The 23855-nt window shown below is 39.5% G+C and overlaps 1 protein-coding gene across 3 annotated transcripts in view; it reads left to right on the forward strand.

Annotated features, from left to right (window-relative positions):
* KCNAB1 (potassium voltage-gated channel subfamily A member regulatory beta subunit 1) overlaps positions 1–23855 on the forward strand; it is a 402643-nt gene that overhangs the window by 339944 nt on the left and 38844 nt on the right. For all 3 annotated transcript variants that reach the window (XM_032852575.1, XM_032852577.1, XM_032852576.1), the window contains exon 8: positions 1188–1274. In XM_032852575.1, coding sequence (XP_032708466.1) covers positions 1188–1274 — 87 coding nt within the window. The remainder of the gene's footprint in view (positions 1–1187; positions 1275–23855) is intronic.

Genomic DNA, 23855 nt, shown 5'->3' on the forward strand with positions numbered 1-23855 from the left:
GTTAGGGCTAAAACTTAGATTATTGGTTCCAGACTTTTTTTTTTTTTTAAGTTCTCACTCTCTCCTTTATATTATCTAAGTCTTTATAGCTTCTGTTTTCACTTCTTCCCCCAAAGAACAGGGAATAATAGAAATGGTAGAGCTCAGCTATATTTAAGGTTCTTCAAACTTTGTTTCAATTAGTAAAAAGTTGAGCAAGACCCTCATTTGCTAACCCTTTTATTCCTGTTACAACCCGTGTGTACATGAAGATGGCCTTGGCAGTCATTTATTTCTGATTTATGCCATTTTAATGTTTTTGATGAGCAGTAAATATATCCCATCCCACTGTAAGCCCATTAAGTCATTCATAACATGAAAGCAATTTGCAGTTTTCAAGAAGTAGTTAAACTCATAGGCTACTTTTTATTCTAAACGTTGCTCCTGGATGTTGCCACAGATGAGTCACTTGTGAACGAGCTTTGCTGAGTATATGTTTTCTGGCAGGGTAGGAGTAGTAAAACTATCAAGAAAGTTATAAGACTTTTCTTTTTTTTTAAGATTTTTTATTTTTAGAGAGAGGAAGAGAAAGAGCAGGGGACCAGGGGCAGAGGGAGAGAGAGAGCATCGTAAGCCAACTGCAAGCTGAGTGTGGAGCTTGATGCAGGGCTCGATCTCATAACCCTAAGGTCACTACCCTGAGATCATGATCTGAGCTGAAACCAAGAGTCAGACGCTTAACTGCGCCACCCTATAAGGCTTTTCTTTGTTGAGATTAAAGTCAGCCTTTGATATATTGTTTAAAGGCTCTAGGGGCCAATTAATACATCATTGTATTCAATATCTTTTTGAAACTAATACCGTGCTTTTTTTTTTAAGTAAATTTTTGAAGGAAAACAAACTTTTACTATTTCTTTTTATTTTATCTTATTTTATTTTATCTTATTTTATTTTAATTCAATTAACATATGATGTATTATAAGCTTCAGAGATAGAGTTCAGGGATTCGCCAGTTGCATATAACACCCAGTGCTCATCACATCACATGACCTCCGGAATGCCCATCCTCCAGTTACCCCATCCCCCCACCCATCTCCCTTCCAGCAACCCTCAGTTTGTTTCCTAGAGTTAAGAGTCTCTTAAACTTTAACTGTTTCTAATAGTGTTTACGTTTGTACTTTTTGGATTTTTCCTGCCTCTGTTCCCAGGATTGAAGGGCTCCCTCCAGAGGCTACAGCTCGAGTACGTAGACGTAGTCTTTGCCAATCGACCGGACAGCAACACCCCCATGGAAGGTGAGTGAAGTAATTGGATAAAAGACTCTAGAGTTATTGATTCTAACTGGATGACTTATTTCACTAACAGTAGGAAATAAAATCTATTCAGACTGATTTGATTGAATGGGGAAAATGGAAACCTTTCCCATCGATGTCTCTTGGCCTCAGCATTTACCCTCAAGGCCAGAGCTCTGCATCTGCCTTCTTCTTTCACTTCTGAAGTGTTCCCAGGCATTGGGACTGTGGCTTTTGCTGGCTACAGTGCTCACTTTTTCCAGGTTCATTTCACTTCTGCAATTTCATCAACTGAAACAATAAAATTAATTGGAAGGGGAGTTTATAACCCAGCCATCGTTATTTTGGAGGAAGTCCCTTGACATCTTCCTCTTTTGTAATGACTAAGTCTGATTAGCTTCGGATCTGTGGTAACAGGTTCTAAGTGGTACTGTGAACGGAGGTTTTATAGGAGTGACTACTTCAAAATGAGACTCTTCATTGCAATTTGGGTTTTGATTCTCAAGAAGCTGCAACATTTTATTCTCTTTCTGTTACAACTATTTGAGGACAATAGTCAGGTCTCTCCTTTGGGAACATTGAGAATGTTCCTAAAACTAAATTTTCTTCAACTTACATTTATTTATGGAGTCTACCTAAGGTAATTGAGGATGAAGAGGATATATTAGAATGTCCTAGTTAATTGAGATTTACAGTCTTATGGATTAGACTTACTTGAGGGGAAAACGAACAAAGATATTCGGGGCATAAGAGGAAAAAGCAATGTTCTGGTCATTCTAAGCTTATAATACGACATACAGTTACACATTTTCAAAGAATTAAAATAGGACAAATTCTATTTACTATTCAAAATTACACTGAAGGTAAATTTGTCCCTGATGATTCAAAAGGTGGTCTAGGATCTCATAATAAATCAGGTTCTATAAAGGTTTATTCTTGCTATAGGGTTATAGAGGTTATAGAAGTTACAAATGATTGCAATATGAAATTATATATGAATTTTTCTGTAGGTTGCACTCCTGACCCCCCCCAAAAAAAAAATTACGGAAGTTATTTTCCTTGCCATTTATCTGTTAACTACAGAGAAATGTTAAAAATATATATTTACATATCTAACTTTCTCTTTGAGTTTTCTACTTTCTTGACTCCAAGTAAATCAGGAGTTTATCATAGTGCAATATCGATGTTGGAAATTCATAATAAGAATTATCCATAGAAATGACATAAAAATGCATATTTTTATCAAGGCAAAGAACAGGTATTTCATAAAGCAGTCATAAACATCTTATTAGTGTATGAAGTGCTTATTGCAAGGATAATATGATGTCACATTCTCCTCAATGACACGTTGAAAGAGAACACTGAAACTATCTGATGAACAAAAGTGTTAAATACAATGCCATTTGGTGGGGACTGTGAAACTGAAATTGCTTCCCATTTTAAGTGCCTCAGTGCCACTATTTTCCTCTTTGGAAAAGAATCCTTTGTGATTACACCACGTACAGGATAGAAAAACATTTGGGATTTTCCTGGGTCTTTTTTTTTTTTTCATTTTACCATTTTGCGCATCCTCCCCAATGTCTAATTTTAGAGATTTAATGCAGGACTCTCTCAAACAGAAAACATTGTAATTTGCATGATATACCTACAGAAGGAGGATGTTCTCAATTAGGATCTAAGCTCTAAGCTATGTGATGTTGACAAAATAATGGTGTTTGTTGTGTGAACACTGATTATGGGTTGAAATTTAGTAGAAGGGAGCTTCATAGTGCTAAACAAACAAACAACAACATTAAAAACACAAGATTGCTGCCTGATAGAATTTGTAACTGCAGCGTTGTCCAGCCTTTGCTATAATTGGAGAATATGTTAGTTTTCTCCGAGTTTCTCATATAATAATTCCACAAAGCAGAACATTTTCTCAAGCTATGTTGTCAAGAGGTGCTGTCCAAGTCCAGAAGTCTAAGGAAGGGGGCCAAACAATAGTAGTTTGCACTTGATGATAAGATCAAGGAACATGGCATTTTTGTAGCTCTGCCACCGTCTACCCCTTCATGCTGGAATGTACTCAGGTCTCCCCATCCTCCACCAGAAGGGACCCACTCCTAGCTGGCCCATCAGGCTCGAAGTCTTATTCCTCTGGGAGGATTTAACGCGGAAACACCACAGAAATTCATTAAGTCGGATTTGTTCCAGACTGAACTCCCTTCCCTGTCATTTCTCCCCAGCTTTCAGAAAATGTGTATCCTCAAACTCAGTATACTTGTTTGTTCCCAGGTGGGACCGGTGGAGATGCCGGTGTGATCCAAGTCTCTGGAAACTCAGTCTTGGCATTTAGTGACTTCCACTTTACTGTAGCAGAGGGCAGCACTGATCTGGGCAATAGAGAGAAGAAGAAATAGGAAATAAGAAGAAAATGAGAACCAGACAGGAATTGACAGGAGGCCTTGGGTGCATTTGCTCCCCTAAAAAGGGAAGAATATGGTATCTGAGCTATTTCTGGATTCCACGTTGTTACTGAGATTCATTTTGCAATGAGTTTCTAAGTCATGAGTTGCGTGTGAGTGAAGGTTGTACATGTGCAATGGAGTCTACCTTAGAGGGCTATTAGTATTTCTAAAAACAGTACAGAAAATAAATATTATATATATCAGAATTCCTCTTCCAAAGCATATAGTAGTTCTTTGTTGGTCAATGTTACTCTATAGTCTTTTTTTTTTTTTAAGATTTTATTTATTTATTTGACAGAGAGAACACAAGTAGGCAGAGAGGCAGGCAGAGAGAGAGGAAGAAGCAGGCTCCCTGCTGAGCAGAGAGCCCAATGCGGGGCTGGATCCCAGGACCCTGGGATCATGATCTGAGCCGAAGGCAGAGGCTTTAACCCACTGAGCCACCCAGGGGCCCCACTCTACAGTCTTTAATTAGTTTTCAATTTCCTCTGCAAATATAGTGACAAAATCATCACTGGAAGCTTACCCAGCCCCCCATACCCTCCTTTTTTTCTTTCTGCAATGGCCACAAAATCCTTAATATCATTCACATACTTTTCTTTATTTCAGCAACTCATATTGGCAATTTTAGGCTTGATTACATCCATTCCTGTCTAATGTAAGTGATGCAACAGTGGCGGCCAAGTGCATGGTGATGAATTTTCATAGATTCAGTCTACATACATTGGCACTGTACTGCCTGTGTGTGTCTGGGTAGCTCATATTAGACCCTTAGCATTTGAAAATCATTTTTATTGGTTTCAACCATTCCTGTCAACTCCGTGGAGCCACCACCTGCTAAGCTATAATTTTGGTGAGGCACCTGTTTTAAACCCCAGGGACCTAATGAGAGAGCCCAGCCCAGCTTTCTAGGACATATTTTAAACAACTTTGATTTAAGTTTATTAAAATGCCAACCCCATTCATTTGATTTACACCTTGAAAGGATGTTAATTGGGAACACTTCTAAAATAAACCAAGATGAATTTCATTCAGTTTCTACGTATCCTATAGCAACGACTGAGCCAGAAAAAGATAGCAGTAACATCTTCTTCATCGTATATAGGCATCATGTATCCAATTAGTTGTTTTCTTCCCTCCTTCCTTGGAAAAGCAATAGACAAAAAGGAGTCCTCCTGAGAGAATATAATTCCAAATGTGCCATCTGTGGAGAAAGTGGTTAAGACACTTAATTTGCAATCTACAAGTCTATGTGATGCAATTACATTTTGCAGCATGGGACAATGTTCCTGACAACAGAGGGGAACTCTTGTACTTTTTCCCCTCTGCCCTCCTTGTTTATTTTTTCTGGTTCACCTAGTAGTAAGTCATTTTTCTTTCCCAGCATCTGCCATGCCATCTGTCTCTGCTACAATATCTGGCATTGATGCCATGTGTTCCAATCCCAGAAAAAAAAATATCAGCCCGGTATCCCCTTTCTTCTTTCTTATGCTGGTGTGTTCTTACCAGTAGAGTCACTGACAGCTCCTTGCGCTCTATGCTACTCGTATTCTAAATTCTCTCATTTCCATAAATCCCAGCGTGTATTTCAGAATCTTCTCTTGAGCTCATTAGACAAAAGAAACTTCGTTCCAGTGTTGAGTCATGCTAGACAGGGAGAGACATGGAGCATTCATGTATCTGAGGACCTGGACTAGGAGTTTTGTGGTTTAGTTTTCTGTCTTTTCCAAGTGTCAGGCTAATTTCTCTCTCTATAATCTTCTCATTGCCCCAGAAAGGAAGTGATAAGCATGACTAGAGGGCAAGAAAGGAGTCAGCAAACCATATACTACTTGTGAATAATAGAAAAAAAGAGGGGAAGTGTTTTTGTTTGCATAGCTTTTGGAAAGGAGAAAAGAAATCCCACCAATATGTTGATCTGAAAAGATGATGATTTTTAAAGGAAATCAAATTTTAATTTAAAAAACATTTGGAATTCAGCCTTCTAACTTTTATTTAGAGCTTTTTTGCCAAAACTAGTTAATCTCACACACTCCCTTAGTCATTAGGAGTTATTCCCAACCTAATGACAATTCAAATTATCTATTTATTTTTCCTGCTAGCAGGTCAATGCAAACATAAACAACACAGATGTCCTTTTTAAATTTTTTTTTTAAAGACTTTATTTAGTTGACAGGGAGAGAGAAAGCACACACACAGGGGCAGAGGCAAAGGGAGAAGGAGGGTCCCCAGCGAGCCGGGAGCCGATGTGGGGCTTGATCCCAGGATCCCGGGATCATGACCTGAGCCGAAGGCCGTTGCTTAACCAGCAGAGCCACCCAGGTGCCCCTAGATGTCTTTTTTAAATAAGAGAGACAAGATCGAAGTTAGCTTTACTTAGTTCCCACAATATCATCATGTCAAATAGCCCATTCCGTAAGTATTTACTTCCTTCTGAGCCATCTTGTTTGGTGTCCCCACATGCAAGCAGGAATCCATGGACAGTCATGAATTTACGATACCAATGACAGCTCAGAAAATACCAGAAAGTAACAAACATTGCAGCATCCCCAATTTTCTCCATGTTTTTCAGTTCGAGAACACTGGCCCTGGATATTTAGTATCCAAACAAAGTTTTCAGAACAAAAATTTAATGACCTAAAACCTAGAAATATCACCTAAGCACAATGGATCATTGCTCTGCATTTGTGTATTCTTCCCTGTAAGACACTCTCAACCTTTCCCCCAAGACATAATAATAGCAGGAAGGAATATGCAAATAATCATTAGCAGCAGTGAAAGTAATAAAGTCATATGTGTATTTTGAATTTTCTATTAATTACATTCAAAAGGTAAAAAGAAACAGACAAAAATAATTGTAAAAATATATTTTAGGGGTGACTGGCTGCCTCAGAGCATGCAGCTCCTGATCTCAGTGTTGTAAGTTCAAGGCCCACATTGGGTGTAGGGATTACTGAAAAATAAAAAAATCTTTTAAAAATACATATATATTTTTTCGATTTAACCCAATATATAAAATACATCATTTCAACCTATAATCAATATAAAAATTATTAATGAGGTTTTTTTCACACTAAGTCTTTGAAATCTGTTGTGCTTTTCATACTTACAGCACATCTGAATTTGAATCAGCCACATTTCAAATGCTTTATAGCCTCATGTGGCTACTGACAACTGAATTTGGTCACATGCAGGTCTGCAGGCTGTATTTCCAGTACAGCAGAGCACCAGACACATAGTAGGTGCTCAATAAATACTTATCGTGTGGGCGGGTGGGTGGACGGATGGATGAACGATGAGATGAATGAGCGAACAAGAGTTGAGCGACTGCATGAGTGAAGCTCTAAAGTTAAGTAGATCCAACTTTATTTTTCTCTACTTGAAAACCTATTTTGGTTCCCTAATATCTACCAACATTCTGGTCCCTGATCTGGTTCATCATATTTCTGGGTGATGTTGAGGACAGGTGGCTGGCAGTCATCTCCAGGAGGCCAGGTCTTTCTCCAGAAATCTGACCAATACCTAAATGAGTAGAAATGAATGGAGGGATGATTCTTTTGGCAGTTCAGCTGCCCCTGAGGATTCCTATATCGAATTAAAATTATCTAATGCATTTCATTCATGACCCTGGCCAGGATGCTCCTGAGAGCCTCTAGTGCCCATCAGATCAATTTAGCCTTCTGGTCTGAAAGGCCGGGACAGCTGAGTTTTCAAGAAATTAATTTGGAGAAAATGATTTTCATATCCAAGAAGATGAGCCAAAACCTACCAACCCTGTGGCCAAAAAAAAAAAAAAAAAAAGTCTTCCAATTTTATTAAATCAGTTTTATTTGCATTTTAACTGCAAATTCACCAAAAATTGGACTGCTTCTTTAGACCTAGTCAGCTGATGTCTTATACGTTACAAAACAACAAGTCATTTAACAAAAAGAGAAATTTCTTTCGTCCATTCTAAGAAACAGCCTTGGGGATGGTTGGATTCACTTTGTCTCTGATATGGCTTTTTAGAAAATCTCGTGTTGCTGCTCACTGTGGGCCTCCTTCTCACTGAGACAGTTCTTTCTGCAAAGTAGACTGGAGGACCTTAGATGGGGGGACGCAGCTTCAAATCCTGGCTTTACCACTTATTAGACTGTACACCCAGTGCAGTTACTACCCCACTAAGGCTCAGGATCCTCACCTGAGCAGGGCGGCAACACAGAACGTGACTTCTGAATGAGTTAACAAGGTGGGTTCAGGAGGCAAACAAGCCCCTGTTCTAGAATGCCCTGTATAGTGCAAATACATGTAAAACTCCACTTTTTTCTGTATTTCTTTTTAGAAGCAATCATGGGAGAAATCCAAAGTCCTGAAATTATAATGTGATGAAAAGAAAATAAAGGTGGTCAGGTTGCCGAGGCAACCAGGGTCTTCAGTGAGACCACTTGGAAATCAAGGCACAGTCTTGGCAGTGGGATTTTCTAAAAGCCTATAGTTTCTCCCTGCAATTTTGTTCTGAAGTCCTCCATGTCCTTTACAATTAGCGTAATCGTAGATTTTCCAGGGTTCATCTGTTCAGTCGAAAGGCAATCTTTTTTTTTTAAGATTTTATTTATTTATTTGACAGAGAGAGATCACAAGTAGACAGAGAGGCAGGCAGAGAGAGAGAGAGAGAGAGAGAGAGAAGCAGGCTCCCTGCTGAGCAGAGAGCCTGATGCGGGACTCGATCCCAGGACCCTGAGATCATGACCTGAGCCAAAGGCAGCGGCTTAACCCACTGAGCCACCCAGGCACCCCCGAAAGGCAATCTTGAGACTGATTTTATTTTCAAAAGTATATCTAGAAAAAATTCAATAATAGGATCTACTCATTCATTCAGTTGAAATTCATTGAATATCCACTGTGCGCTAAGCACTTTTCTGTGCACTGGGGGAAGCAGAAGTTAATAAATTAGGCAAACACCCTGCCTCACAGATACTATGTTCTTGTGGGGGACTCAGGTAATAAGTTAGTAAGAAAGTTACATTAGATGGTGATGATGATGTGAAGAAAAAAATGGGTTCTAGGAGAAGGATGGAAGTATGGGGGTAGATTTTAGATAGGGTGTCCAAGGGAGGTCTGAGAAGGATATGGGGGGAATAGCCTGGCCTCCCCCAAAATGGGAAGAGTATAACTTTGGAGTCAGACCCTAACTCACATCATCTATTTCTTCCCAGTTGTGTTATTTTAGACACATTATTTGATCTCTCTTATCCTTTTTTTTTTTTAAAGATTTTATTTATTTATTTGATGAAATCACAAGTAGGCAGAGAGGCAGGCAGAGAGAGGAAGGGTAGCAGGCTCCCTGCTGAGCAGAGAGCCCGATGCAGGGCTCAGTTCCAGGACCCTGGGATCATGACCTGAACCGAAGGCAGAGGCTTAACCCACTGAGCCACCCAGGCACCCCTGATCTCTCTTATCCTTACAGATAAGTTTCCTTATCTATAAAATGTAAGTATTAATTTCTACTTTATAGGGCTATTATAAAGATTTTTTTTAGAATGATACATACAAAATGCATACAATGTTGCTTAGTACACAGCAAAGCTATCTTTTTTCATTGCTGTTGTGTGCATGGTCCTGCTGCAAATTTGTCATGTGGGGAATGACCTTGATGTCCTAGTAGCCCCCAAGTCCACTACCAGGCAATCCTAGAGGTCCTAAAACAGAAAGACTCACACAACAAATTAAGATACATGAATCACATTGCTTATTAAGTCATGTAAAAAACATAGTGAGAAGCAAGAGGAGAGTGATAGGGGTGATTAAAACAATTAGGATAGAGTATAAGCCAGTGGAGGGATCCAACGACCTGAATCTTGGGGCACAGTGTTTGTTTTCTCTCTCTGCCACGTTGGCCTTCCCTGTGGGGGTGCAGTTATAATGATCAGATTCAAGCTTTGGGCAAGGACGCTCAGTAGACACACGTTGCCTGGGTCAATCATACACTTGCTCTCTTGGAAAGCCTCAAGGCCAAATTCACCTAGCCATTACTTATAGCTCGCCAGGTAGCCTGAGGCACAGCCATGGACTCTGCATTTCTTATGCACAGGATTTTTGAAGCCAGAATGGGATCACCAATCAGGGGCTGATTTAAGACTTTGAGTCTTCATATATCTCATGTATATTTAGTACACCTTTGTCACACACATTGGATGCATTGTGAATATCACATTTTCCATCCTTCCACCTCTGTACTCAGCACACACACACACATTTCCTACTTTATCTATGGCTACCATGACTCAGAGGTTACTAATCCACTGAGTCATACCGTATACATTATGTGAATTCTGCCTGTGTCTCACGAGCTACTTGTTTCTCTACCCAGTTTTATGTATCCTCCTTCTTTCTCTTACTTTGTTGAGCAGGAGTGAATTATCTTAAGCAGCACAGCAAAGGCATGCTACGGAGGTCACTACTCTTAGTTGGTGACATTTTGCTTCAGACGCGCAGGTTCTAGCGGCATCGAAAAATTGTCCAGAGTTAACAGAGCCTCCCCCTCAGAGCCCCAATTAACAAATTATCTTTGCTGCCTGCGTTCCACAGAACAGAAGCTTTACGAAAAGTACCTTTGCTAGAGCATACTGAGAAATTAGGAGTGTCCAGGATGCAGAAAATACGTGATGCTCTGGTGTTAAAGAAAATTACATCCCAAATTATTTGTGATTATCTTGTATGGTATGTTGTGCTTTCCTGGGATGTCATCGATTCCCAGCCTCATTTCATAAAGCCCTGGTTAGGATGGAAGATGCTGGAGAAGAGTATGCTTATATTCTGTGCAGTTTAGCTGCTTCCTCTGTCGTCTCCCCTTCTCTGCCCTTTCTTTGCGACTCAAGTTAAGGCAAAGGAGATACAACCCCTATCCTTAGGAAGAGCCACAAAGAGAACGCGGGCCACGTGTCTGGGGGCCAACTGTACCTCCTCGCCACAGATCTGTGGCCCTCACCAAGCTCAGAAAGGGCGACTTGTTGGTGTTCTTTTTTTGTTAAGTTGTTTTTAGTCAAGGAAGGGAGAGGGAGCTGGAGAGAAAACAGACATGGCTTCCGCGTACCACAGCTGTCAGGTGGAGACCGAGCTGCTTAGTATTCCGGAGCTGGGGGTTTGTGACTCATTGAACTTCCTTCTGTGTGCTTTGTCATCTTCCTGGAGCTGTGACAAGAATTACCTCCATATTCCGAGGGGATGTCTGCTCAGTCTTGGGGGAGTTCCTCTCCCTCAGTTCCTTGTTGTGCGGCAGCTGATCCACAGGGACATGGGGAGGGTTTGGGGTCTAGAATTATCCAGTGCCCCAGTCCAGGCCGGTGGGGCTGTGGGCTCCAGCCACCCATCACTGAGCAGCATCTCACGTAGGCTTTGGCCGCGTGCTGCTTCAAGGGGATGAGTGGGGCACCCAGGTCCTTGCTAATCTGGCATTCTCAGACTGTGGGGGTAAACGAAGACCCTTAAGTCTTCCTCTTCCTTTCTGGGCCAAAAAAACCCTGAAGTAATGTGAGAGTAAATGGCTTTGTTAACCCACCTGCCCCCTCGGGGTGTTGAATAGGTGATGTGAAAAAATATGGGGTCTGCAACTAGAGGAAGAGGGTGCTAGTCTTAGGGGCAGGAATGTGGTTGAGTCGCTCAGACTTCCTGCTTCTCCGTTTTTCACTTGGAAAATGGCAAGAAGGAAAACGTGACCTCTCCAGGCTATTTCCAGGACTGTTGTGAAGATAACAGGAGGTAATACAAGTGGAAATGTTTCATAAACGGCAGTGTCCTGTATGAATATATTGAGGTGGTGGTTGTTGTTGTTACATAAATTTATAATTTTAGCATAACAAGGCATCATAACTGAAGTTTCAACCAGGCACTAAGACACGATTGAAAAGAAATTTCAAAGTGAGGTGCCAAATATCTATTTGTCTACTTGCAGAGGAGCTAATTCCTGGGTTTTTTTTTCTGCAGTGTTTTATTTTGAGAAATTAAAAACCTACGGAAAAGTTGAAAAAATAAACACCCAGTATTCTTCACCTCAGTTTACTAAATTGTGCTGTATTTTGCCTCTATTTCCCCCTTCCTCTCATTATGACATTTTGCCAATATGTACTTCTGTCTCCTGAGACCGAGACATTCTTCCATACAAACATAACACAAGCAGCACACAAGAACTTTACCGTTAATCCACCACTGTGATCTAACATGCAAGCCAGATTCCTCCTGTTCCCTAAAATGTCATTTATCGCATTTCATTGTTTTTTGTTGTGTGTTTGTTTTCGAGAGGGAAGTGAGTTTTTTTCATGATGTTTTTTCAAATTAACGTCTTATTTTAAAATCAAAACTAATGTTTTTTTCTACTACATCAGCAAAATCCAAATCATTTTTCCAGTTCCAGTATTATTACATCCCATTGCAGTTTTTCATAGAGTCAAGATTTGAAGACCAAAGCCCTCTTGCACATATGACATTGAAAATTGAACTGAAAGCAATTGTAGGTCAATGTGATATAGTGAACAATGCGAGGACTTTGAAAATGGATAGACAGCTCTCTGTCTTGAGAGTAACTCTTAGAAATCCTGTGCTTTAAGAAAGTTAATAGGAATTTCTGGTTCTGTTTGTCATCATCTCTAGTATCAAAATAAAGACAAACACATCAGCAGGTGTTAGTACAGATTAAATGGTATAATAATTATAAAACACAGTGGATAGTACATAAAGTGCTCAATATCTATTAGTTATTACTCCTTTTTTAAGCTTTATTTTAGTCACTCCATGCTCGCCATGCTTCTTAATTTAATCCCCATCACCTATTTTACCCATGCCCACACCTCTCTGGTAACCATCAGTTTGTTCTCTAGAGTTAAGAATCTGGTTCTTGGTTTCTCTGTCTCTCTCTTTTTTCCCTTTGCTCATTTGTTTTGTTTCTTAAATTCCACATATGAGTGAAATCATATGGTATTTGTCTTTCTCTGACTTTTCTCACTTAACATTATACTCTCTAGTGCCATCCATGTCATTGCAAATGGCAAGATACCATTCTTTTTTAATGGCTGAATAATATCCTATTATAGAGATAGAGAGATCACATCTTCTTTATCCATTCATCAGTCAGTGGACACTTGGGCTGCTTCCAGACCTTGGTTATTGTAGATAATGCTGCTATAAACATAGGGGTGCATGTATCCCTTTGAATTAGTGTTTTTCTATTCTTTAGGCATATACCCAGCAATGTGATTGCTGGATCATAAGGTAGTTCTATTCTAAATTTTTTGAGAAACCTCCATACTGTTTCCCAAAGTGGCTGCACCAGTTTACATCCCCACCAAAAGTACACGAAGGTCTCTTTTTTTCCACATCCACACTAACACTTGTTACTTGTTTTGTTGACTTTAGCCATTCTGACAGATGTGAGGTCATATCTCATTATGGTTTTGATTTGCTTTCCCTGATGATAAGTTATGATGAGCATCTTTTTATATGTCTTTTGGCCATTTGGAGGTCTTCTTTCGGGGAAATATCTGTTCATGTCTTATGCCCATTTTTAAATTGGATTTTTTGTTTTTTGGATGTTGAGTTGTACAAGTTCTTTATATATTTTGGATACGAAGCCCTTACTTGATATAGCATTTGCAAATATATTTTCCTTCTGCCTTTTAGTTTTGTTGATGGTTTCCTTCACAGTGCAGAAGCTTTTTATTTTTGTATTGTCCCAATAATTTATTTTTGCTTTTGTTTCCCTTGCCAAAGGTGACATAGCTAGAAAAAGGTTGCTATGGCTTATGTCAAAGAAGTTATTGCCTGTGTTCCCTTCTAGGATTTTTTATGGTTTCAGGTCTCATATTTAGGTCTGTAGTCCATTCTGAATTTATTTTTGTGTGTGGTATAAGAAAATGGTCCAGTTTCATTCTTCTGCATGTTGTTGTCCAGTTTTCCCAACACATTTGTTGAAGAGACCATCTTTTTCCCATTAGATATTCTTTCCTGCTTTGTGGAAGATTAATTGACCATATAGTTGTGGGTTTATTTCTGGATTTTTCTATTGTGTTCCATTGATCTATACGACTATTTTTGTGCCAGTACCCTACTATTTTGATTACTGTAGTTTTGTAATATAACTCGAAGTCTGCAATTGTGATGCCTCCAGCTTTGCTTTTCTTTTTCAAGATTGCTTTGGCTATTCACGATCTTTTCTGGTTCCATACAAATTTTAGGATTGTTTGTTCTAGTTATATGAAAAATGCTATTAGTATTTTAATAGAGATTCTATTAAATGTGTTCATGGCTTTGGGTAGCATAGATACTGTAACAATGTTTGTTCTTCTAGTCCATGAGCATGGAATGTCTTTGCATTTCTTTGTGTCATCTTCAATTTCTTTCATCAGTATTTTATAGTTCTCAGAGTACAAGTCTTTCACCTGTTTCGCTAGGTTTATTCCCATATATCTTACTATTTTGGGTGCAAATGTAAATGAGAATATTCTTAAGTTCTCTTTCTTCTGCTTCATTATTGGTATATAGAAATGCAACATATTTCTGTATATTGATTTCGTATCCTTTGACTTTACTAAATTTATCAGTTCTAGCAGTTTTTGTATGGAACTCTACATAGAGTTCACGTCATCTGCAAATAGTGATAGTGTTACTTCTTTCTTACAGATTTGGATGCTTCTTATTTCTTTTTGTTTGATTGCTGTGTTGAGAGTACTATATTGAATGAATGTGGTGAGAGTGGACATTCTTGTCTTATTCCTGACTTTGGGGAAAGGCTCTGTTTTTCTGCACTGAGGATGGTGTTTGCTATGGGTTTTTCATATATGGCTTTTATTACATTGAGGTATGTTCCTCTAAACTTACTTTGTCTAATGTTTTTTCTGTATCTATTGAAATGATCATATGGTTCTTATCCTCTATCTAATTGATGTGATGTATCATATTGATTGATTTACAAATATTGAACCACTCTTGCAAGCCAGGAATAAATCCCACTTGACCGTGGAGAATGATTTTTTTTTTTAATGTACGATTCAGTTTGCTAATATTTTCTTGAAGATTTTTTCATCTGTGTTCATCAGAGTTATTGGCCTATAGTTCTCTTGTTGTGTATCTTTACCTGGTTTTGGTATCAGGGTAATGCTGGCCTCAGAGAATAGATTCGTAGGTTTTCCTTTTCTGCTTTTGGAAGAATTTGACAAGAATAGATATTAACTCTTCTTTAAGTGATTGGTAGAATTCACCTGTCAAGTAATCTGGTCCTGTACTTTTGTTTGTTGGAAGTTTATTACTGACTCAGTTTCTTTGCTGGGAGTCAGTCTATTCAGATGTTCGATTTCTTCCTGTTTCAGTTTTGGAAGGTTCTATGTTCCTAGGAATATATCCCTCTCTTCTATGTTGTCCAATTTATTGGCATATAGTTTTTCATAATATTCTCTTATAGTCCTTTGTATTTCTGTGGTTTTGGTGATTATTTTTCCTCTCTCATTTGTGATTTTATTTGGGTTCTTCTTTTTTTCTTGATAAGTCTATCTAGAGGTTTATCAATTTTATTGATTTTTTTACAAAGAACCAGCTCCTGGTTTCATTGACCTGTTCCATTGATTTTAGTTTCTATAACATTTATTTCTGCTCTAATCTTTATTATTTGCTTCCTTCTGCTATCTTTAGGCTTCATTCGTTGTTCTTTTTCTAGCTCCTTCACATAAAAGGTTAATGTGATTGTCAGCTTGAGATTTTTCTTGTTTCTTGAGTTGGGCCTGTATTGCTGTAAACGCCCCTCTTAGAACTGCTTTTGCGGTATCCCAGAGATTCTGAACTGTTGTTTTCATTTTCATTGGTTTCCATGTACATTTTAACTTCTTTGATTTCTTGGTTGACCCATTCATTGTTTAGTAGCAGATTATTTAACCTCCAGGTATTTGTAGTCTTTGCAGATGTTCTGTTGACTTATAGCTTCATAGGGTGGTGGTCAGAAAAAATGCATGGTGTGACTGTGGCCTTTTGGAATTTGTTGAGGCTTGTTTTGTGGTCAAATATGTGATTTCTTCTGGAGAATGTTCAGCATGCACATGAAAAGAATGTGTATTCTGCTGTTTTAGGATGGAATGTTCTGAATATATCTGTTAGTTCCATCTGGTCCAGTGTGTCATTCAAAGCCATTGTTTCCTTGTTGATTTTCTATTCAGATGTGTCTATTGATGTAACTGGGGTGTTAAAGTCCTCTATTATTACTGTATTTATATTGATTAGTTCCTTTATGTTTGTTATTAACTGTTTTGTGTATTTGGGTGCTCCCTTGTTGGCTGCATAAATATTTCTGATTATTGTATCTCTTTATTGAACTATCCCCTTTATGATTATATAGTGTCCTTCTTTGTCTCTTGTTACGGTCTTTGTTTTAAAGTCCGTTTTGTTCAATATAAGTATTGCTATTCTTGCTTTCTTTTGGTACCCATTTGCATAATGTTTATCTTCTCACTTTCAACCTGCAGGTGTCTTTAGATCTAAAATAAGTCTCTTATGCACAGCAAATAGATGTGTCTTATTTTTCTACCCATTCTGTCACCTATATCTTTTGATTGGAGCATTTAGTCCATTAACATTTGAAGTAATTATTGATATATATGTATTTATTGCCATTTTATTAATTGTTTTGTGGTTGTTTCTGAAGATTTTCTCTGATCCTTTCTTTCTTTCATAGTTTGATGTTTTCTTTAGTGATATATTTGAGTTTCTTTCTCTTTATTCTTTGCATATTTATTAGTAGTTTTTATTTGTGGTTACCATCAAGTTTGTATATAATATTTTCTTCATATAGCAATATTAAGTTGATGGTTGTTTACATTTGAACCCATTCTTCTCTCCTTCCCACATTTTAGATCTACGGTGTCTTTTATATCCTTTTATTTTATGAATTCCTTGACTGATTTTTTTATAGAAATATTCACTTTTACTGCTTTTGTGTTTCTTACCTTCATACTGTCATTTTTGGTCTTTCCTTTTGACTCCAAGAGTCCCCTTTAATATTTCTTGCAGGGATGGTTTAGTTGTCATGGACTCTTTTAGCTTTTATTTGATTGGGAAATTTTTTATTTCTCCTCCTATTATGAATGACAGCCTTGCTGGATAGAGTATTCTGGACTACAGATATTTCCCTTTCAGCACTTTGAATATATCGTGCCACTTTGAATATTATCTTTTCTGGCTTAGAAAATTTCTGCTGAAAAATATACTGATTATCTTATGGGGTTTCCTTTGTATATAACTGTCTTCTTTTGTCCTGCTGCTTTTAAGATTTTTTTCTTTATCACTGTGTTTTGCCTTTTAGTTATAGGATATCTTGGTACAGATCTGCTATTGTTGATTTTGTTGGAAGTTCTCTCTGTTCCCTGGATCTGGATATCTGTTTCTTTCCCTGGATTAGGGAAGTTTTCTGTTATCATTTCTTCAAATAAATTTTCTGTCCCCTTATCTCTCCTCTTCTTCTTCTGGGACTCCTGTAATGCAAATGGTATTACATTTGATGGAGTCACTGAGTTCCCTATGTCTGTTCTTGTTTTGCATAATTCTTTTTGTTCAGCTTGGTTAGTTTCCCTTACTCTGTCTTCTCAGTCAATTAATTCCTCTGCTTCTTCCATCCTGCTGTTCATTCCATCAAGCATGTTTTTCATGTTGTTTATTGAGCCCTTTGTCTCTGCTATGTTATTCCCTATCTCTGCGTTAAGGGTCTCACTGATGTCCTCCACTCTTTTCTCCAGTCTGGTGAGTATCCTTATGATCACAGCATTCACGGCAGTATCCTTATGATCACAGCATCACAATTCTCCATCAGGCATGTTACTTACATCTGTTTTAGTTAGATCTCCAACCGTGGCCTTGCCCTGTTCTTTCATTTGGGACAGATTCCTCTGTCTTCTTATTTTGTCTCAGTCTCTGTGCCTGTTTCTCTGTATTAGGACAGTCAGCTACATCTACTATTTTTGAAGGTGATGGCTTTATGAAGAAGAGTTCCTGTAGTGCCCTGCAATTTAGCCTTCCCTATTCCCTAGGGTCTGGTGCTTCTGAGAGTATCTCCAATGTGTGCTGCATGCACTCTGCTGTTGTGTCCTAGCTGCTTTATCTTTTGGGCCAGTTGTCTGCAGAGGTTCTCTTTGCCTATTGTGAGCAGCGTGTGGTCCCTGGTCTGAATGTGGCTCGTTTTAGCTAGGTGTGCTCTGTTCTACTTGTGAAATAAGACCTATTGCTGTTGTCACTAGAACCAAAATTTGACAAAAGTCCTGGGTTGAGAGATGTGTTGGCAGGGGTTTGGGATGGTTTTCTGGGGTAAGGGGGCCCACTAGTGGGACTGAGGCAAGTATGACCAGGAAGGGCAGTTCTTCCAGAGCACAGGGGGTGGGATTTGGTGTAAGCAAGTTAGGTAGTGATTGTCAGTTCTGCCCTGGTTTCCACAGGTGGCGCTGTGCTTATGCTGTGGAGCAGGGGAGGGAAGTGGTGCCTGCCAGTTCCTTTGTTCTTGGAGGGTTTTCTCTATGAACACTACTTCTCTGGGACATGCTCCAAGATGAGCAAATAGCCTCCCCTCTGTGTGCCTCAGTTGCTCTTTAGATTACTGTTTTCATGCTGTATATATATGGGCTCTTTGCTATGCCTTTTTTCTAAGACCAATGTCCTCTAAGCTTATCCAGAGTCAAGCACTCCACCCTTTAAGATTCCAGGATTTAAGCCCTGCTGGTTTCAAGAACTCACAAAATCCAGGCCCTCTCAGTTTCCAGGCCAATTGCTATGGGGATTTGTTTTCCCTGTGCATTCCCCTGTGTGTTGGTCTGTCTTTCAGTGACCACGCCTTATGAGTGACCACAGCTCCCCTCCTCATTGCAGCAGTCACAATCTATTTCTCTCCCAAGCTGCATCTCCACACTTCCTACCTTCTTCAATGTGGCCTTTTCTCTACCTTTATTTGTAGAGTTTGTTTGCCAGTCTTCAGATAGATTTCTGGAGTATTGAGGATGATATGATCTTTAGGAAGTTGTATTCATGGGATGAGGCAAGCCTACGGTCCTCCTACTCTGCTGCCATCTTCTCCTCCTCTACCTGGATCCATGGTTTTAATTAAGAGTCTCACACTGTATTTAGTTTCATGGCTTTTCAATCTCTTTTAATCTAAAGTGGATCCTCTATCACTTTTTTTCCTCTTTAAAAACATTGACATTTTAAAAAATTCCAAGCCAATTGTTTTGGAAAATGTCTCTCAGTCTGGATCATCTGATCATTTTTCTCAGGATTAGATGAAGCATTTTTGGCAAGAAGATTACATAGGTGATGTTGAGTTCTTCTCACTGTGTCCCTCAGAAGACCCTGGAGTGTCACTGTGTCCCATTATGGGTCCTGTTAAGGTTGATTGCTTGGTTGAGATGATATCTGCCAGCTTTCCCCATCATGATGTACTTCTTTGACTTGGTACTTAATAAGTAAGCTGGGTGTGTGATTTGTTGAGACCACATGAATAGCCCGGTCCTCCACAACCTGACTTTAGCATCTGCTGAGGATCCCTTCCTGCATCAGTTATTACAGCGGGGTTGCAACCCATCTCCATTTGTAAATAGATATCCTTCAGTAAAGATGAGCTTTCTCTTCTCTTCCCCACCTCTCATTGCGGTAACTCTGGAACTCCCTCATGTGCTTCAAGAATATAAAGGTTAAGTGAGAGGAGGAGAGATGATCTAGTGAGAAGGGCAAATGTAAAGAAAACTATGCCTTGAGTACCAACCCACCTCAGCAGAAGGAGAGGACTGCCCTTCACTTCAACCCTGGCCTGGGGTAAGGAGTTGCAAACAAGGTTGCATAGATTGTTTAAAATGTGAGCCTCACAGTTAGGAAGTATAGTGACGTGGGAGCTGACTCATGTCTGACAAACGTAGATGTGGAGAAGTGGGCTGCTTCTCTTGTTTAGTGGTACAGCAGGAGGGTGCGCCTTCCGTGGGGGTGACAGAAAGGGCATCTGTGAAGGTTTCCTATGTGGGGGATTCTTCTGGGGTCTGTCCTCTAGGAGGACAGCCTCCTGGAGGGGAGGTGTGGGAGGTGGGGGCTGGAGCTGAACACCCAGATCTGGTAGGAGAGGGGTCCAGAAGAGAAGCAGGAAGTAGAGGAATAGAGAGACCAGCCATGTCCCATTTCACCGCGCCTTCCTGCAGACTGCTACTCGAAGCAGGTTCCAGCTAGGGAAAAGGAAAAGTAAGAGCTTGGAGTTTTGATTGAGAGCTATGGAGGCTGTATTTATGATTTTAAATGATGTGGGACCAGCCTGAATTCTCATCAGGGATACTTGTTCTGACTGAATGTAAAGGGCTAGTGGGAGATTAAAAAAATAAAGTTGGGTTGTGATTACATTATCATAAGTCATGCTTGTTCCACATACTATTTACATATGTTTACCTAATTTAAATCAATCTGACTTAAATTATAAATGAAAAAAATTAAATTTCATTAGTTTCAGAAAACAAATTTTTTTGTTTTATAAGAAAATACCATGATGTTCAATATAATAGGAAGCTTAGGAAAGCCTTGTGTGCTTAAAATTCAAGTCTCCACAAATTACAAAATACATCATCTGGCCACATGTATAAAATGTGCCCATTATGCACAGATGCTTCCCAAACCCCACCAGGGCCGTTCCCCATAAAATCTCCCCAGGAATCTGAAGACTTGAAAGTTCATTTCTACCTTGGCAAATAATTATTTGCTAAAGGTTCAAATACTGAAAAAGATTCTAAGCTATTAAACTTCAGCCTCTGCAGTTTGGAATTTATCCATCCTTTCTAAATGCATCCCTACATTGGGTTTGGTTCTATTTTAAATTCTGAAAGGTGAGTTTGTGTTGTGACTAGCTTCAGTGAAGCCAATCATGAAAAATTAATGGTAATTAGATAAGATACTTTTAAACAACTTTTGAAACCCTAATACAGTCAAGCCAGAATTTACTTATGTAAGAACATTTGTTTTTGTTTTCTAAATGGCTAATGGATGAAAGGGATGGGTACAGGGAAGCAGTAGAAAGGGAAACAAAATAAATTTACTATCAGCAGAACTCTATTTTACTTGGAGAAGGAAAGAAAGTGTTGTGTCATTAACATGGAAGCTGGAAATATATTTGGTAATGGGATGAACCTAATGAAATCTAGAAATGAGTGTTTTTTCTAATAAGAGGAAAAAAACAAACTGATATAAAAATCCACACAAAGCTTAACAGAAACCAAAAAAAGGTGGGGGTGGGGGAGATATGGAGACCAAAAAGAAAAACTGGAAGGAAAAATTGGTGAAATTTTGTTTCTCCCATCCATTTTCCTACTCTCTTCCCAAGCATGAGACAAATATTTCAAGTTTCTTTCTCAAAAAACTGACAGGATGCATTTTAAATGTCATCTTACAACACTCACAATGACCCAGAGAAGAACATGTATACTAAAAATAGGTCTAAAATTACGCTCATTTATTTATTTATATTCAGTTATTTATGAGTGCCTGTTATACACTAGGCATTGTTCTTGATGCCTGGGATATTCAAGAGAACAAAATAGACAAAGATTTCCACCCTTGTGAGACACATTTGATTTAATGAGAGAGACAGGAAATAAACAGTGAAACAAAAAATTAAGTTACGTAGACTGATTAGAAGATTATCAAGTGTTATGGAACCAAGGAAAAGGTAGAGCAGAAGAGTAAGGGAGGGGATGCTTAGGGAGTTGAAAGTGGTCACTGAGAAGGTAAGATGCCAGCAAAGACCCAAAGGAGTAAAGTGAGTAACTAGGAAAGCAGTAAGGACATTGTTTCTGGTGCAAAGATCCTGAGATGGGAGAAACCTATTGTGTTTGAGGACCATCATGGACACCAATATGACTGCAGAGAGTGAAGAAGGAAGAGTGTAGAAGAGATTAGGGAGATTATAGAGACGTTTGGCAGCCTTCTGAATTTTGGACAAAGAAGTAACATGACTTATAATTCAAAAAGGATCCCCCTGGCTTGGAATTAGAATGAACTATAAAGGGGCACATGTAGGAATGGGGAGATGTGAGGAAATAATTGTAGCAATCTAGATGAGAGAGAAGATGGCTCGGATGAAGGTGCTAGCTATGGAAGTATAGAGTTTGAATAAATACTGAATGTAGAGCCAGAAGAGCTCCCAATGGGTTGGATGTGGGTGTAACAGAAAGAGAGGAGTGGGGAATGACTCTAAGGTGTTAGCCTGAGTCACCAAAAGGATGGAAGCTGCCAGAAGCTGCCATTAACTAATATGGGGAATACTATAGGTGGAGCTGGTTTGTGGGGTAAGACCAGGGGGCTTGAGTTTGAGATGTTCAGCAGAAATCCAAGTAGAGATGTTGAGCAGGCAGTTGGGCACTGAATCTGAAACTCAGGAGACAGGCCTGAAATGGAGATGTAAATGAGGGAGTTGTCTGCATGTTAAAGATATTTAAGGCATTGAAAATTGGTAAATCACCCAGGGAGTAAAAACAGAAAAGGCAGGAAAAGCATATAGAAAGAAAGGACCAAGGACTGAGCCCTGGAGCTCTCCAATATTCAGAGGCTGGGAGGAGGAAGAGAGCAGTTTAAAAAAGGCAAAAAAGCAAAAAACAAACAAACAAAAACAAGAAAACAAGAAACATGTCAAGGGGAAGATGGGATTGACTGTTACAGCGCTACGGATAGGTCAAGTCAGATGAAGACTGGGAATTGTCCATCAGTGTTAATGGTGCAAAGACCATCAGTAACCTTGACAAGAGCAGCTTTGGTGAAATAGGGAGCGGGTGAGGGAGTGAAAGCCACCCAATCTCTGAGTCTCAGTTTCCTTGTTTGGAAAACAGTGAGGGAAACCTCTTGGTTTAAGATGACAGAGTAAAATATTTCTGCCCCTATCTCTTTAAAAAAAAAAAAAATCAGGGGTGCCTGGGTGGCTCAGTGGGTTAAAGCCTCTGCCTTCAGCTCAGGTCATGATCCCAGGGTCCTGGGATCAAGCCCCGCATCAGGCTCTCTGCTCAGCAGGGAGCCTGCTTCCTCCCTCTCTCTCTCTCTGCCTGCCTGCCTACTTGTGATCTCTATCTGTCAAATAAATAAATAAAATCTTTTTTTAAAAAATCACCCAATAAATAACATACAGGGCAAGGAACAGAAATAGAAATTTCCTTTCTGATAAAAGTAGCAGACAACTGGAAAGCCAGACTCTTATTATGAAGGTGGAAAAGGATGGAGGAATTGTAAATGACTTAGCAGAACTGAGGGAAGATTTATTTGAAGTGCCCACAGGTGAGAAGAAAATTAATCTCCACTGTGCAATCTCAGAATGGTTAAAGCGTTAGACACACCAATGTCACAGAGGATGGGGGTGAGGCGGGAACTGGAAACAAGGTGGTTGTTTAAAAGAACAACGGATCTATGAAGGTTCGATGTCCCCAGGTCTGCAGGCAATGAAGGAAGCAAAAGGTATATACATTGGAGCAATTGAGCGGCTGTCATCTAAGAGAGACCAGTCATAAAGGAAGGTGGGGGCCAGGCTGGGGGTGGGGGGGGAATTAAAAAATTATGAAGTGAGACCCCAGACCTGACCTCTCACTTATTTCTGGGTCACTACAGCCAGGTTACACTTTCCTTAGGTAGAATATAAGAGAATATTTCTATGAAAAATATTTTTTCAAGGAAAAAACTAACAGATATGGATGTTGTTGTGAAGGAAAACCCCAGTGGGAAAAAGTGGCAAGTCCCCTCATCGTTACCACGGTCACTCTCGCACTAGTCACTTACCATGGAGCAAGCCTTCAAAATTCAAGGCAAAATGACAGTAGGCAAACCTCCCAAACCAAGGTGGAGGAAATAAGAACATTTTGACTTCCCAACACAGCCCCTCAAAAGCTATTGGAAAATATGCTGCACCAAGTGATAAAGCCACAAGGAGGAAGCGGCAGGATCCAACTCCTTTAGAGGAAGAAGGGGATTTCCAGGGTGAGAGGAAGGGACGCGCCAGCACGACAGCTGGGCAGCGGCACAGAGCGCTCCCAGTGTGGGTTGCGGCAGGAAGATGGCAGCCTCCAGGTGGGACACTGCCAGGAAAAGGAGAGAAGGAACAGTTTCTCACAAGCTTGACCATGTGGAAAGCTGT

Source organism: Lontra canadensis, unplaced genomic scaffold, assembly GCF_010015895.1.
Source record: "Lontra canadensis isolate GAN:19392208 unplaced genomic scaffold, GSC_riverotter_1.0 scaffold6, whole genome shotgun sequence".
In the NCBI taxonomy this organism is placed as follows: domain Eukaryota; kingdom Metazoa; phylum Chordata; class Mammalia; order Carnivora; family Mustelidae; genus Lontra; species Lontra canadensis.